Here is a 16733-nt window from a genome sequence, read left to right as displayed (position 1 = left end):
AACTACCAGATGTTATAGAAAACAAAAGGAATCCCAGTGTTAGGCAAAGACTCAAATCATTTCTTTCTTTCTTTCTCATTTATAGCTGTTTGAATGCTAAGTAATGCTACACATGTGGAAAAACACTGATTTGCATGCAAGACAAAGACCACCACTCTCTTATCCGGCAGCCATTTTGGGAAGTGCAGCAAATAGAAAAAAGATGTAGCTACAGAAATCTCACAGCAAGAGAAGTTAAAGAAAAAGCACAGGTGAAGCACTCTTAGTTTTACCATTTCTTTCTGCAATCAATGGATTTGGACTACAAAGAATAATTGTTTCTCTTCTCTAAAACTAAATTTCTAGTAATAAGCTATGGTAGTATATTTAACTAAATAGATATCTGGATACTTTCTTGAACCCCTTTCAGAATGTGCTCATTTAAGTGTCATCATCTACAGCAATCACTTAATCCATCAATGACTTGAGGGATTGTTCCTCAACACTTTTGCTTTAGATATTCCTAAATTGTGTTCCAAGTACCGCACATGGAATGCTGGAAATTTATACGGCTTTTTGTGAAAGGTCAGTCTTCCAAATGCGAGTTATCATCTTTAAGCTAAAGATGGCAAAGATGCATAAAATATTTACAGCATCTTTCCTATTTTCACAAAAGAAAAATTGTATCTCTGAGGATGAAAAGGGAGCAGCATGCTGAAGCATTTCACTAGAGAAACAGGAGGAAAAAAAAGTGTTCCACTTTAGGAAATGATTAGGTGAACTGAATTTACTTATCTTTGCTGTAATCAGATAAATACAGACCATAACGTGCATACACAAAACCTCTGCCAAACACACCTCATATGACCTCAGGAAAATCTGAGAATAAGACAATGTTTCATTTCTTAATATATCACCAAAATGCATTTAGCCTCAAACATGTATAAATCAATGAAAGTATCCTTACCGAGGACCTCTGGGGCCTTCGAAACGTGCTGATCTGGGAGGATCTGGAAGCAATCCACCTGATCTCACTGGTTTATCCTGCATGGTAGGTGTGTATGTTGAAGACAATGCAGAAGGGGTTTTCAGTTCCCCACATCCTTGCTCAGTTTGTTTATTATGGTGAACTTGAGACTTTCCGTGGTCTGAAGAGCTGAAGGATGAACTTCCTTGAGAATGGTAAGCTGAATACACAGGTGAACTAGATATTTTTGATGCGTAGGTACCAGGAGTGGGAAGTAGAGCTGGCCTTGGTGTTTCAGTAGATTGACTGCTTTGAGAACTGGATCCTGAAGGGACAGAGGAGGAGTTGGATAACTGAGATACTGACGATAGAGGTGGGGGAACCAGTGGAGGTGTAGTTGAAGGCAAAGTTGGAGGCATAACTGGAATGCCACCCTGAGCAGATTGGGAATACGGAACAAATGGAGGTGGAAGTGAAACATTTGCAGGATACTGATTCTTCAAGTTTTGAAGTGAGCTCACTTTCTCCTGCAGATGGGACTGAGTGACCTTCATCTGTTCATCCCATGCTTTCCACTGTTTCTCATACTCCTGAAGTTGGTCTTTATGAGGATATGTTTGAAGCTGATGCTGCCACTGTTGGTTCATTGATCGCTCCCAGTCTTTATGAAGCTGCTGGAACTGTTTTTGCTGTGTTTCATAATGTCTCAGCTGCATCTCCACTGACATTGTCTACAATGAGAATACAGGAATAACTTCAAAATACCATTTGAGTTACTGTCAGAGTCACATATTTTAGCGTCACTCCTCCTATCACAACTTCTGACTTTTGCAGATACTTGAGGAAGAACTACAACCAAACAAAAGCAAACTCCGACACCTAACATCAATTTACTCATTGAGTGACTGGAGGGCAAGCGTTTATGCATAGAAGACTATTTTGTTTTACACAGGAAAGCTAAAGAAAGCTATAGCCAAAGGCCTTCAAGCTGTGTTATTACTTAATGCAAACAACAGCTACTAAAGCACAAATCAATCTTCACCCTTGTGGCACATATAGTATGTGACTACTTCCCAGAATTTCAATTTCTAAACTTACTAACTTGTGGAGAGTTGCTTCAGCGACAAGCAGTTATTTTTCTTTAAACCTTTTCTGGATGACATAATTTGCACAGTGCAGTCAGTTTTTCCTCAGATGCTAATACTGATGGGCTTGACCTGTTCTAAGATTTCGGGCCTTATACTTCCAGATCTTTTAAACAGACAGCCCAAGCTATAAATAAATGCTTAATGTACAAACTCTTCCAATTCAGAAAAAGCTGGTTCAACTAATACAGCAATTAATGTTTACTTAAAAAACTTAAAGGTTTCAACAGTGATATAATCATCCAAATTCGTAATTAAGACTTCTACTTCATCACTGCACATTTTTCAAAATTATGAAATAGGGCAGCTACCAATTTACTTCACACAATCACCTGCTCACTTTCTCCTGCATGATTTCTAAATCAGGAAAATATCAGAAGCTGAGTAAGGTCTGTATTGTATTCAACTCTGCTCCTGTATCACTCAGATATGCCTGAAAATATTAAAAGTGTAAATTCTTATTTTCACTATCCTATTAAAGATTTGTCATCACCTCTCAAGCTACTTTTTTTCATTCTAAAGTTGAGTGATAATAGGAAACAGGGATACAGACTTCTGTCCATGCAGAAAAAGTAATTAGACAGATAAGCTGACCATGAGAAATCACTCAATTACTCATTTTTTCAGCAGACCGTTAGTGTTAGGTCACTCACAAAATATATCAAATACCATCTCCTGAATGTTTCACCTGCAGATGTGGAGGCTGTTGCATGATCTGCTGATACTGCTGTACTATCTGCTGCAGCTGGGCATGCTTCTGCATTATTCTCTGGTACTGAAATCCAACTCGGTGATGGGGATGCTGCTGCCATTGAGCTGCTGCTGCTTGCAACTGCTGCAGTCTCAAATCTTCCTCAGGGTCATCAGGAGGATCAATATTAAGCTAGAGAAACAGGCAAATACTATAAATAAAGGAAGGTTGTTTCTGTCAGAAGAGAAAAACACTTGTTTGCTACTCAGTTTACAAGAATCCTCTCGGCTTTCATTATCTTATCACTCTGTATTCCAGTGTTCTGATTTTTATCTCCTCTATTCTTATGTAGTCTGATCTAAAGGTTAAGCAGATGGGGATTAGGTTTTTCATACATACAGAAACTAACAGGTAAGAGATTAACACAGATCTGCTCTGTGCTGCTCACAGCAAATGCAGGGAGACAACTGTGCATTTTCATGACGAAACAAAATAATTTTAAGTGCATAATTTTGCTGCTTGATGAAAACCTGCATATCGTAAGTGAAAGCAGAGCACATACTATAGGGCAGCCTACCATGCCACAGTAATCTGCTGAAACACTGAAATAATGACCTCCGTCCATTACGTAGCAACTATCATTAAGCACTCTGACAAAATACTAAATACTCTGTACAAAGTTCTTGGCTTCCAGACAAACTATTATACACAGAGAAAAAGAGAGCCAGACCAGACAACGAGCAAGAGAAGCACTGAAAACAGAGCCTTAAGTATAGCATTCCTCATTTACAGAGTACTTCATTTTGCACTTCTGTGTCACAACGTGTTTCTCATAGACAAAGATGACAGTGTTGGAGAAGGTGCAAGTGGGTCAAGCTTGGTGCATGTGTGAGTATCTATGCAAGTCTAAATATGAGGAATGTATTTTTTATTATTGCTGTGGCCTTACATGTTCTTTAAAGATTGTTTTGCTGTATTTCTGATTACACAGTATATGAGAGTTTGATGACAATATTTCCTGCGTTTTGTCCCATCTAGCACAACACACAGAGCAGCATCTCTCTGCAAAGCCTACCTGAGTTTCAGTGGATGCAAGAGAAGACTCATCTTCCTTAGATGCTGGAGGCAAGGATTCATTAAGCGGAGGAGGTTCAGACTGCGGAGTTGAAGCACTCATTTTCCCTTCTTCAGATTTTGCTCTCTGCTCAGATGAATCCTTCCCTACTCCTGGGCCTTTCATTTGCTGCTGTCCCTGAGCATGGGCTTTTGCTCTTTGCTGTAGACTAAGCAAGTGCTGCTGGTACCAGTATTGCTGCTGTTCCTACAATAAACAAATTTTCTAAGACAAATGGCTTTCAGCGAAAAAAAAACGAAGAATTTTAATTTATCATAGTCATTAATGATCATGCAGAATAAAAATATTCTAGAAAAATGTTTATATGAGAGAAAACTCACTTTGTTATCAGCAGTACTGCAATGAAAGTAAAAAGATTCAATCAAAACTCAGTGATACGTGAGGCATGGAAGACTGACAAATTTATTCCTCACTCCAAAGAGATTTCAATTAAGGAAAACAACAATAAAAAGCAGAAAAATGACCAAGTAGTAGAGACATGTGGTAGGTACCATGCTTGCTAATGTTAATGCTTTTTATTCCTATCAAGTGAGTGTACTTACTAAGAGACTAACTTAGGGAAAACGGAGGAGAAAAGGTGGACAACAAATACAAGCAGGGGAGCAGTAAAAACGATAAAATGTTCAAAAAGATGATGAGCATGAACAGAGAACACACACCTGTAGTATGAAAATGATGGCAGAATAATCATGGTGGAAATATTTGAATAAAAGAGGGGTTAGGAAAAAAAAATACGACCCAAAAACCAGCAAAGAATACTTAGAAACTGATTTCTGATTACTCTGAATTACTCCCAGTACCTAAAAGGGACCTACAAGAGAGCAGGAGAGGGACTCTTCATCAAGGTGTGCAGCAACAGGGCATGGGGGAATGGCTTTAAACAAGAAAAGGGGGGATTTAGATTAGGTATGAGGGGGTAATTGTCTACTCAGAGGGTAGTGAGGCCCTGGCAGAGGCTGCCTGGAGACCTGAAGGTGTTGTAGGCCAGGCTGGATAGGGCTCTGGGCAGCCTGATCTGGTGGAAGATGTTTCTTATGTCTGCTTATGGCAGGGAGGTTTCAAGGTGATATTTAAAAGTCCCTTTCAATCCAGACCACTTTGTGATTCTACAATTAATACTCAGCAGCTGAAAAAGTAGATATGGCTCCATCTAAAGAATTCTCCATCTAAGATGTGGCTCAGCTTTCAGTTTTAAATAATTCAGGCTACAATCAGAGTACTGTCAGTACATGACAGCAGCTTCAAAGCACTGTGAGATGCCACTAAAGTAAAGAATAAGAGACTAAAGAGGAGTATCTCAACACTTACAGTACCATGCACATTAGAGAGACCCAAGCGGGAACCATTAGCTCACTTCATCTTGTAATACACAAATACCAGGCATCAATCAGACTAGCAGGACACAGACTTAAAGCTGGTGGGAGGCAGCTCTTTACCTGACAGCTCTGAGCTATGCAAGTCCCTGCCAGAGAACTGCAAGCAATGAACTGCCATGGCATCAAGGCACAACCACATAAGCTCCAACAAGAAAAGTCTCCAGATTTTACAGACAAAGACACCAGTCACGGCAAGGCAGCTCCTGTATTTTAGAGAAGTATCACTATTCACTTATTTGTGAATTCTTCTCTTAGCATCTCCTTTTAGTCACTGTTAAAGTCAGAATAATAAAACACTGTACTTTTAGTCTGACTCAGCGCAACCATTCTTATGTTCTCATGTCAGTTCCACCACTTTTGAGAATCTGTGACTGCCCTGCAGCTTTCATGTCAACTGTTCTCCCTTTCCATCCAAGCATACACTGATGAGAACAGCAATCTGTAAAAAGCCTCCTCACAAACCAAAAAGAATCCAAAAGACAGGGATGCAAGGAACTAATAGAAAAAGTATGGTAACAACGGTGGAAGGCATTGTCTGACGGGATTTCTCAAAATTGAACTATGCTATTTGTCTTTAAACAGGTTTTAGAGAAGCATAAGCTTCCCCTGAGAGCCCACCTGACACTCAGAAAGGGACTGTGGGTTTCCACTGTCAAAAGCCTAGCAGACACAAACATACCAATGTGTTATTTAAAAATAACTTCTGTAAAAGCTGCAAGTTGGAGAGATGAGGTTAGTAAGTTAGTAAGCATGAGGGAGGAGCACACAATGCAGCTATACAAAAGATGTTTACATTTATCCCTCTCAAACAGCATCATAAGGTGACTTAGAACAAAGGTGTTGGATGCTGTGCCTCTGGAGGAATGACCACTGAGCCACCGTCACAGAATTCTGTTCACCCAGAGACCCAAGAGATCCTCCTCAAACAATTGGATAAGGGGTGAAAATCACAGTATGACCAGTGATTCACACAAGGACATTTGTACACAGCAATGTATCCTGTCTCATAGTTTTCACAGCAGATGAAGTCAGTAATACATGCCCTGCAGGCTCTAACAGAGAAGTGAGAAAAAAGTGAAAACACGAGTTTCCGCAGCTCCTGAACAAAACAGAAGCACTGATGTAATGCAGAAGAGTCCTGACAGTACATTCAGTTATTTGAGCACTTACTCCACCATTGGCTGACCAAGAGACTATGCCTATTGCATTACACAGAGGCTGAAATCAGCACCACAACAGATGTGACCAGAACACACACCACCAGAAGCACGGTTCTGAGGAACACAAGCCTGCACCACTGAGAGATTTCAATGCACCCAGTTCTCTGCATGCTACAAAGGCTGTAAAGTCACTCTGACAAAGACCCAAAATTCTCAGTTTTCAATCTGGTTTTCTCTCCTCCTATCACTTATGACACTTCTGGCTACACAGTGGGGGGACAAATTACTTCACTGCTCGATCTGAAGTTTAACAATTCAAGAATTCAGCAGCACCTTCAATGCTATTCACTTTCAACAACTGACTTGTCAAGGTTTTGGTACTAAATATGAGCCCCATTGGTATCCCTGTAAGAGATTAACTAGCACTGTCTGAAGTCTTCATAACATCACATTTGCAAACTAAAAGCACTCCGCCGCTGAGCAGTGATTCATTATATGGTACAAATGTAAAAAGGATACATTTCCATTGCTATTTCTGTGCAGGTATGGAAGTCTAATGGATACAAATTAAAGATGTCCCAAGAACTAACAAAGTTAATCTCAGTGACTTCAGTCTGATACAAAATTTCTACAAATTTTCTTCAGATCAGAATCCAAAGAACAACTGAACTTGCGTATTTCAAGCTTAAATAAAATCCATTCACTCTTAAGAGTATTTATACTTTGTTCTTGCAGCTGGAACTACCTGAGCTGACCCCTAAGGGCTACAAAAGCCCCAGCGAGGCCAAGGGTGGTGCACACACAGCTGGGGGCTCCTCACACCTCTGTCCACACTTCACCAACGGCACTGTGCCTAAATTCACGCATACAGAGCTGCACTGATGTACTCACACTTGGACTAACATTATGCAGTCATTTCAGCCCTAGTGCACACGTAGAAGTGCACAGTTAACTGTAAGAATCATGTGTGAGAACTATTATTTCAGGGTATTCCCTAAGAAGCTCTGTATCATCTTGTAGCAGAAGATTGAACCCATGTGGCGGAAAGCTTATTTCCAGAAAGTCAAAGAGAACGGGGTACCACAGCTCCACGCTGACCAGACAGACCGGCTGACATATGGTCCCCGATGGAAAACCAACTGAAGGAACCACACGATGCACGCCACGGGTGCACACGATACCACCGCAACCTGCGGGAGCCGGACGGAGCCCTTACCTGGGGCGTCATCGTAGCCGGGTCGGGCTGCGGGGTGCCGCGCTGCTCCGTGCCTCCCTCCGAGCCTCCCTCGGGCAGGGCGGCGGGCGGGGGTGTGAAGCGGGGCTGGGCAGCTTTGGCGGCGGGCCCGGGCGGAGCGGACTGTGAGGGAGAGGCCTGCGCAGGCAGCAGGTAGGGCTGCGGGGGGGGCAGGTAGGGCTGCGCGGGGGGCGGCAGGAAGGGCGGCGCGGCGCCGCCCGGGGGGGGCTCCAGGTAGGAGGGGGGCGGCTCGGAGAAGGCGGGCGGCGGCTGCGAGGCCTGCGGGCGGGGCAGGTAGGGCTGGGGCGGTGGGGAGGAGGCGGGCGGCGGCAGGTAGGGCTGCGCGGACAGGTAGGGCTGCGCGGCGGGCTGCGGGGATTGCGGCGGCGACGACAGCTCCATGTCCATGGGCACGGGCTCGGAAGGCGCGGGCTCTCCCCACTCTCCGTGCCCGGCGGGCGGCTCCGCGCCGTCGCGCTCCCGGGAAGCGGCGGCGGGGGGCGGCTTGCGGGCGGCGGGGGGCGGCTCGCGGTGGGAGAACTGCTTCTGGTAGCTGCGCACCGGCGGCGGCGGCACGGTGGGCGGCGGCTGCTGCCAGTCCGGGAAGGAGCCGGGCAGCGGCGGCGGCGGCAGCCCCGGGGGGGGCGGCCCCGGCGGCGGCGGCGGCCCCAGCAGCACGGACTGCAGCTGCTTCTGGTGCATCTGCTGTAGCTGCTGCAGCTGCGCCAGGTGCTGCTCCTGCAGGCTCAGGAAGCCCGAGGTGCCGCCGGGAGGCGGCGGCGCAGCGGCGGCGGGCGCGGGGCCCGGCGGCGGGTAGCTGGGCAGCGGCATCGGCGGCACGGCGGGCGGCGGCACGTTGGGCGGAGGGATGGGCAGCGGCGGCGGCGGGATGGAGGTGGGCGGCGGCGGGTAGTGCCCCGCCGCCCCGTAAAGGCCCCAGGCCGGGTACATGGCGGCGCCGCGGGCAGCCGGAGCGGAGCAGAGCGCGGCGCTTCCACAGGCCGCGGCGGCGGCGGCGCGGACGGCCCACGGCGCCTGCGCGGGGCGGCGCTCCGCCCTCTCGGGCAATAGAGCGGCGCGAGAGTGGAGCTAGAGCGTCGGGAGGCGCTTCCCGGCGGGAGGCCACGTGACTACGGGAGGGCGCCGTGCCGCCGGCGGGGCACGTAGAGAGGGAAGGAAGCGAGAGCAGAGCGCCGCGCCCGCGCTTCCGCCCGCCCCTAATTGGCACGGCCGGGCGGAAGACGAGAGCGGCGGGGCCGAGCCGGGCTCCATTATGTGTGGCCGGGCAGCGCCGGGTTCCACTGGCAGCGGAGTCCAAGTCCATGAAACTCGAACAACTGTTCTGATGCTCCACCCCTAGTTGGCTGGAGAACTGAGCACCTCCGCCCTATAAGAAAGAACAGTTGAGAAATCCAAAGACTTGCAGGCAGGAGGAAGGTCAGGAAAAAGCTTTGTCCTCTTAGCTGGAAAAGCTGGGCTTCGCGTTCAAATGACACATTGTGCAGCTGTGAAGCTATGAGAAAAGCTTCCAGCGAAGTTTGAACTCAGTTATGAGACAACTCTCTGGGAAGATCACCCTAATATGCACACACAGCTCTGTTATTTTATATCCTTTCATTTTGTCTGGCAATTTTAAGCATTCTGCCAGCCGTCAAGACATCCCACAAGTTCATCAGGTTGCTGTGCCTTTGACTTCTTCAGCACCTAAGAGACTTCTGTCAGGTATTAACCATGAGCAACAGTCTATTTCTCCTCCAGACTCCTTCAGTCTAGGCTATCTCAAGTTATCTGCATAGGGAAAATTCTGGGTAACTTTGTACCTGAAGAAGTCTTTTAGAACTAGGATTATTCTGAAAATCAAATAAGCAGATCAAATCCTACAGCTATTTCTCAGTCGTTGTTTGAGAAGGTGTGGCCTTTAAGTGTTCATGGCAATAGTTTTGGGTTAAAAAAAAAATAAGAGACTTCAACTGAGAGAAGAAAATGAAGGAAACTATTTTTGAAATGTACAATTTAAAAGTGTCAAAATTCAGGCTGGATGGTTACCTTCTTTCTGTCTGGAGGTGGAGAAGTGTCAGTATGGTATTATTCCAGGGATAAGACTAGTAGGTGAGCTCACAGCAAGCAAAGAGAGCAAGTCTGACGTGTTCTCAAAGTTTCCTGCAACATCTGTAAAGGCAGGTGCTAGCATTAAGGTTATTAGCTTGTTGGGGCATTTCCCAAGGACAAGAAATTATTAGCAGAGGAGAGCTACTACCTTCACTGTGTGCTGCCTGCCTTTAGGGATATGACTTCAAGCCATACACTGAAGACTGCACTAGTGTAGGGTATTGAAAGGTACAAGCTCTATTGAAGTTTAGTCTTTTTCTTAGTTACACCAGGAGTATAAGTTTTCCCCCTTTTCTCTGTACCCCAACTCCAATATTTTGGCCAGGAGCCATGCTACAGCATGTGGGACTCAGCAACTCTCAGTTTCTCTCCTATCTCTGTCCTAAATCAGTTCTCACCACCACAGAGGAACAGAGATCAGAAGAGCAAACTAAAAATAAAAGCCTAATGGAAAAGATATGAGAATGCAACTTCATGAAGACAGAAACAATACATCTCAGAATTATTTTTTCCACTGCTTTTCTCCATGTGCTTAACCATTTTTTTTCCCTCACTCTTCTGACTACTTCCTCCTCACATTACTGCCAACACTGCAGATCTCTGTGAGATTTGCTCTGATTTCTCCCCACTTACTCTAGTCCAGACCAATCTAATAACTTTCAGTTTGACACTTTCCTGTAAACAGCAGCACATTCTTCTTCCATTACATGAGACTTTAAAGCACCTAAGTATCACACAAAAGGGAGAGGTCTATCCCAGATGCAATTATGCCAACATCTCTCTGCATTTAAGCAAAAACACTGGACTGCTGGCTGACCTAGTGGACAGACTGTGAGATGATACCATCATATCTTAAATACAAGGTGCACTGGTAAGAAGAGATATTAAATATGCACTGAGCACCTACAAAAACAAGGGAAAATCTGTTCAATGTACAAGGGTGAACTGAGTTAGGGAACATAAGCAGGACACAACTTGTTTTCATTCACTGTATTGAGATGCAGTTGAATAAAAGCCCATTGACTCTCAATTAAAATCTACCAGACCATGGCTCCAGAGAAGGCAGTCTATTGATGCAGACTTGACGGCTTTCCCCCAGCATTCAGATTCCAATTTCTTTTTGGAGTAGATGCAAAGGAGTTCACCAAAGGAATACTCATCCTGCTGCAGATGCAGAGATAAGAGCCTTCTAATACCTCTGTGGTCCCACTCTCAGTCATAGTTGGAATATCACCAGTAGTTAATTCAGAATGGTGAAACCCATCACCATGTGAGAACAAAAAGGGAATCTGGCACATTCTTGAACATAAGAGTTCTCTTCTTCTGATATCCTTCTCCAAGCTATGGATTATCAGGTGCAGTCAGAAAAAAGATGAGTAAAACAGACTCTTTCACAAAGTTGTTGTTTTTTTTCCCTAGGAGATCAAGGCCATGAAGTCAGTCCAATATCCTACAAACAGAGTTCCAGCAAAGAGGAAAGCAGGAGGGCTTGGAACAAGAAGGAGCTTTATGCTGGCTCAGGGCCTTGGCATTCATGGCTTGGCTGGACAAGTTAGAACCGAGGAGCTCCATAATCATCTGGCATCCTCTCAATATTGTATCTGCAAAAGAAAGGGAAAACCTATTAAGACAACCTACTCTATGTTGTTCCCCTCTTAGTGCAGCAACATGCTTGTAGGAAGACTGAACATAAAACAGCTTTGCTGCATTTCTATCTGCAGCTCAGAACCTCAGGGAGAAAAATATTACCTCAGAGAAAACTAAAAAGACTTTATAAAGTTACCTCTATCCTGCAGAGTTCGAGTGTCAAGAAATCCTTAACCCCAAAGAAGAAAAAAAAATGTTTTTCTAAGAACTAATATAGGATTTAGGAGCAGAACCACTCTGGAGAATAAAATCCTGTCCATTCAACTTATGACACATGGGCAAAATGAGTAAGGCTGAAGATGTTTGGAGGGAAAATATTCGATGCCATCTTCTACTTGCAGGTCAATTAAAACCATGTATTTACAGCAATTAGCTTGCTCATTTCTGACATGCTTCTGTCTGCATTTTAGTTCACTCAGTTTCCACTGGTAGCATACCTGCCTCCCAGCATCCTTCCCATCCCATCTGAAGACTTTGACCCTTTTCTCTCCACGTTTTTATTTCTTTACCATGCTACCAAAATTATGTACCACACTTTGAAAGGATTTGACATAGAACTTCTGTCTTGCATAGAACCTAAATTGTACATAATGCTGAACAAATACTAAAACACTGGATATGATGAATGCTTTAGAAGGAATGGGAAACAAACTCAAACCAGCGTTGTTACAGTATCTCACAAGTCTTACTGTGCAGATGCATTGCTTTGAAACTGCTGCATCCTTCCAAGTTGCTTCAGCTTTTAGCTAAGAATCAAATTCAGTTTCTTAGCTGAGGATATAAAAAAATTTCAAATAGAACATGGAACAGGAAGTTTTTCTCAAGAATCTGTAGAATACATCTGCCCCATAGTCCTCCTACTGCTTATGCAAGATGTATCTATGGAAACACCGGTCTCAAGGAAAGAAGTCTTCCAGGTAGCAAATAAGTGGACTGCAATAAAAGCAGGTCTACAACAAGTTCTCTATCCCAGCAGCAGCTATGCTTTCACTTTTGTGTGAACACAAGGCTCTTTACTACAGTCTGCACTATAGACATTGCAGGAGAGAAGTACACTGGAATAGAGTCCATGCCAGACAATGATTCTGCCTGGCAGCATTCCTTTCTGTCAGAATTCCCTTACCTGTGCCTGGAAATATACATTATGGGCACTCCTGGAATCTTTCGTATTCTCCGCTTGAGCTCTTTATCCACTGTGGCTACAATATAACATTTGTGCTGAAAAAAAGAGGCAAGCCTGAGTCAACACTGGTGCTAAAGGCAAGCAAAAGCCTCAATTCAATTAGCTCGTTTAACAGGAGAGGGCTACCTGTCAATAGTAAAGCACTCCTAGGACTTGTAGAGAATTCCATAACACATTAATAATATAATTCTGCTAATCAAAACAGACTCCAAGAAACATTCAAACACTGTGCAGTTTTTACAGATGACAGCTTTCCCATTCAAGCTGCTTCTTGATGCTACCTTCCACAGGAATGCTTAGGGGAGATTATATCCTCCCCTCCAAATAAACTTGTGCTAAGTACTGAAAACGTCTTCTTATGAGATTTTACAGTTACTTTGCTGGAAACTTAAGTCATGAGTAACTAGCAGGGTTCAGGAATTTTTAGTGTATTAGCATAGTGTGGGTAAATACCTGAGTGACTCTCTGTACCAAACAGTCATCTGCATAGGTTCCTTTGTGCATACATGGCAAGCGTTCAAACCGAGGGTCCTTGGCAATTCTGTGGGGATACATATGTGCAGCATCACAGCAATCAGACCAGAAATGTATGGTAAGATAGTATGGTGGAACACAGACCCCCTTTTCTATGATATGCAGCATATTATCCTCTAAACAAGGGCTTAAGCCACAGAGCCAATGGTACATTCCACTAACTTGAATTGATGAGCAAACAAATAATAAAATCTGCCTAAATATTTCTTAGTTCTTTTAAACCAGTTTCCAAACTCTCTGTAATGTTAAGTTCTTGCCTAACAGAGAAAAATCATTTGAAATAACTCAAGCACTAGGAGAAATTCTAGATCTTACTGCTGATCTTTTGTACCTTGTATCTTTTCATACAGGAACACTTCACTTTCCCTCTGAAGGGGAACTTCAAAGACATTTAAGGGCTGCACTCATATATTTTACAACTCAACAGCTCAAATAAATGGTAAAAAACAATACAACTGAACAGTAAACCTTGAGAGCACAAGCCATCCTGGACTTGTTTTGTAGATATCACACAATGACACAGCTCTACATTACCACTACATGCTACCTACTGCAAGAGGAAAAATATGAGGCATAAGTGAAAAGTTCCAGAAGACCTGAGTCATTTTTTTCGTTATTTTTATACATTTTTACAATTAAATATTTAGAGAAAAAGAAGAAAATGTTATTTAGAAGGTCTGAGGGGAAAAAAAAAAATTTATAGCTGGATATTTATACCTAGTATATAAGTTTTCAAAGTGATCTAAAACTGAACTCAAAGAACTGAACTCAGAAAGCCAGAGAAATAAAATCAAGTTCAAGACCTACAATCCATTTGTACAAGAGCACCATCATAGCAAATTTCTTTCATTTCTTCTTGTCTGTCTCCTTTGTATTAAAATACAAAGTTCTAGAAGCAGAGAGGAATAGTGTGCACGTACCTTAATGCCACGCGATACCTCTGTCCTAACTTCTCAATTTCAGCCATTACACAATCTGTGATACATGGAATACCTACATGCAAAAATGACAGCATTAGAAGCCTGTATTAGAACAAAACTGTATTTCTGTACAGATCTCAACAGCACAGCTCAGAAAGTTGTCATGAGCTCTGTAACCCACTGTTTGCAGTTCTAAACTTCTAAGATCTGCTAAAGATACAAAGTGATGAAATGTGAAGCCACTGAGCAGCAACTGGACAAATCCATGATAATTTCAGATTTTTAAAATACCACTGCTTTACGTTAGTATTAGTATTTAAAACCACTGACTGTCAGAAAACAAAGTCTCAGGGCTACCACAGGCCATCTGCAACAAGCTCTGTGATTATAGTACATATTTTATTAAATATTTCTGTTACCCTCAGTTAATGTGGTGAGGCCAAATAGGTGATTCATGGACACATCATGGCACTATGTAACCTGGAATCTGCAAGTGAGGCAGACACTCACACTTGGCATAGAGGCAGTCCATCATAGACTGCACAAGGTCCAGCTTAGCCTTGATGGAGAAGTTGATGAAGTTGGTATCCACTAAGATGTGGTAAGGAGGCCCCAGCTGCGTGTTGTACTGGAAGAACAAACAGGAGGGATGCTGGGGGCTGTAGGGAAGAATACAAATCGATTAACTGTGATCGACATGACACCAAATCCTACAACGAAGGAGGGCTACGAGGCCGACACCCTCCAGGAGGCCCGCACTGCGGCACTTACACCTCCCGCTCCTTGATGGCGCTCGGATCCTCCTTCTTCTTTTTGGCGGGGGCCTTGGCCCGTTCTTTCTCATTTCTGCAAGAAAGTCCGCGCACTGCTGGAGCGGGGCAGCGACGAGCCCCAGTGGGACCCCCGCGCCGCCGAACGGGCCGCCAAGCTGCGGGGCGCCGCCTGAGTCGGCCTAGCAGCGGGCTACACTCACATGCGCTGGTCACGCAGGCTGATCATGCGCTTCATCACCGCATACTTCCGCGCCTTCTTCTGCTTTCCCTATAAGGAGACACGGGCGCGGATGAGCGAGACCCAAGACCCAAGACCCAAGACCCAAGACCCAAGACCCAAGACCCAAGACCCAAGACCCAAGACCCAAGACCCAAGACCCAAGACCCAAGACCCAAGACCCAAGACCCAAAGGCCCGGCCCGGCCCGCCTCGCCTCACCATGCTGCCCAGCCAGCACTTCCGGCGTCGTCAATGTGCGTCACAAGTCCCGCCCCCTGAGAGGACCGGGAGTTTCGTCACTTCCGGCCGCCGGCAAGGGGCATCGGTTTCGCGGCTCTGTCAGGGGGGTGTTCGGTAAGGGTGCTGCCGGTCTGGGAGCGGGGTGAGGCGAGGCGGGGCGGGTGGCACCGCAGTGCGTAGAGGATGGCACATCGGGCTCGGGGCCGCGAGCGCTGAACTCGGCTTGCTGCGGCCGCTTCGCTTCTCGCTCGCTGCTGCCACAGCCGAGTTCGGGGCTGCTTCTTTGAGCCGGGGGCCTCCCGAGGCCCGGAGCCACTTCTGTTCGCGGTGACGGGCACCGGGCTGAGCGGAGGAGCAGAGGATGCAGCTCTTTAATAAGCTCGCTGGGCTGACGTGCGCTGGGAAACGGCGCCGTGCTGGAGGTGCTGTGCTGATGGGCTTCGAGGAGAGCAGAGGGGATGTTGATACCTGTGCTTCTTTGGAGGGTCTGTGGCCCTCAGTCTTACTAAGCTGTGCTTTCTGCTGGCGGTGCGACTTGATCTGTAACAGCCCTCCTGCACGGGGAAGGAAATGCTTATGATGTCCTTGCGCTTGGGTTCTGGTACCCTGTGCACGAGGACTGAGTGAGGCAGGACTCGTGGCTCTTGTCTTCACTGTGGGTTTTTCTGAGGTTACTGAAACCTGTAGGTATCTCCTAAATGTGGCCAGCTTTGCTTGACTTGCTGGTCAAATCAGCTCTGCAGCACCAATGTACTGCATGAGAGATTTGTCCCGGCCCAGGGGAAGGGGCAGCCTACAGGAGGGCCCTGCAAAGCAGCACCTGCTTGGCCTGGGGAAAACAGCTTGCTGTCCTTGTTGTCGTTCACCTGCCGTGGAAAGTCCTTGGATAACTGACTGAGGTTTCCCTATGCTATCTTATTTTATATTATTTTATGTTGCATATATTTCTTTGGAATTGCGTGTAAATGCATGTGTGATAAATGCTGGCTATGAACAGAGAAGGGCAGATTTGTGTTGTGGATACCTTTGTCACTGCTGTGGCTTTTGTCCTTGAGGGCTGAGTGTGCTCTGTGCCTTTTGAGCTGACTCTTCAGTCTTCCATGAGTGTATTTTAAAGCCAAGTTTCTGTTTGTCCTTCTGTGCATACTTTAATTAATGTAAAAAAATACTGCACCTTCTTGGTTGAAGGAGAATTGTCTTGTGTGTGGTGTGTGTGGCATGAGACACAGTGGGTGCTGGTGGTGGATGTTTGCATGCATGGATAGGGATGTTCTGCTCAGAGGTGTGAAACTCTGTCATCTTAATGATTCTGGAGCAATACCAAATTACAGAAAGGCTTTTAAACCATTTTTAAATCCCAGCTGGCCCTGTAGCTGTAGCCATGTGAATGTGGCATCGTTGTTATAGCTCCTATGCACGGA

General features: G+C 45.2%; 2 protein-coding genes across 2 annotated transcripts in view; both read right to left on the bottom strand.

The window, feature by feature from the left end:
* Nucleotides 1-8659, bottom strand: part of YLPM1 (YLP motif containing 1) — a 35629-nt gene extending 26970 nt beyond the window's left edge. The window contains exons 1-4 of the mRNA XM_052696030.1: nt 7670-8659; nt 3858-4103; nt 2780-2974; nt 947-1677 (exon numbers count right to left, since the gene is read on the bottom strand). Coding sequence (XP_052551990.1) covers nt 947-1677; nt 2780-2974; nt 3858-4103; nt 7670-8638 — 2141 coding nt within the window. The 5' untranslated portion in view covers nt 8639-8659. The remainder of the gene's footprint in view (nt 1-946; nt 1678-2779; nt 2975-3857; nt 4104-7669) is intronic.
* Nucleotides 8660-10771: 2112 nt separating this feature from the next.
* Nucleotides 10772-15354, bottom strand: FCF1 (FCF1 rRNA-processing protein). Its single transcript, XM_052693981.1, has 8 exons — nt 15292-15354; nt 15054-15121; nt 14852-14926; nt 14591-14739; nt 14081-14153; nt 13080-13167; nt 12567-12661; nt 10772-11397 (listed from the first exon to the last, which is right to left on the bottom strand). Exons 1-8 carry the CDS (start codon nt 15292-15294, stop codon nt 11349-11351), a joined length of 600 nt encoding a protein of 199 aa, XP_052549941.1. The 5' UTR covers nt 15295-15354; the 3' UTR covers nt 10772-11348.
* Nucleotides 15355-16733: the final 1379 nt, after the last annotated feature.

The sequence above is a fragment of the Tympanuchus pallidicinctus genome, unplaced genomic scaffold (genome assembly GCF_026119805.1).
Source record: "Tympanuchus pallidicinctus isolate F22 unplaced genomic scaffold, pur_lepc_1.0 scaffold3, whole genome shotgun sequence".
Taxonomy (NCBI): domain Eukaryota; kingdom Metazoa; phylum Chordata; class Aves; order Galliformes; family Phasianidae; genus Tympanuchus; species Tympanuchus pallidicinctus.
The sequence above is the reverse complement of the archived record's forward strand: the minus strand, read 5'-3'. Positions and strand labels throughout refer to the sequence as shown.

Bases quoted from the DNA above. Each gene is read 5' to 3' on its own strand.
- FCF1 (XM_052693981.1), bottom strand. The intron at 14,154-14,590 runs GTGAGTGTCTGC...TTTTGCATGTAG, and splicing joins GGACTGCCTCTATGCCAAGT to GTATTCCATGTATCACAGAT. The intron at 12,662-13,079 runs GTATTTACCCAC...TCTTTTTTTCAG, and splicing joins TGGTACAGAGAGTCACTCAG to CACAAATGTTATATTGTAGC.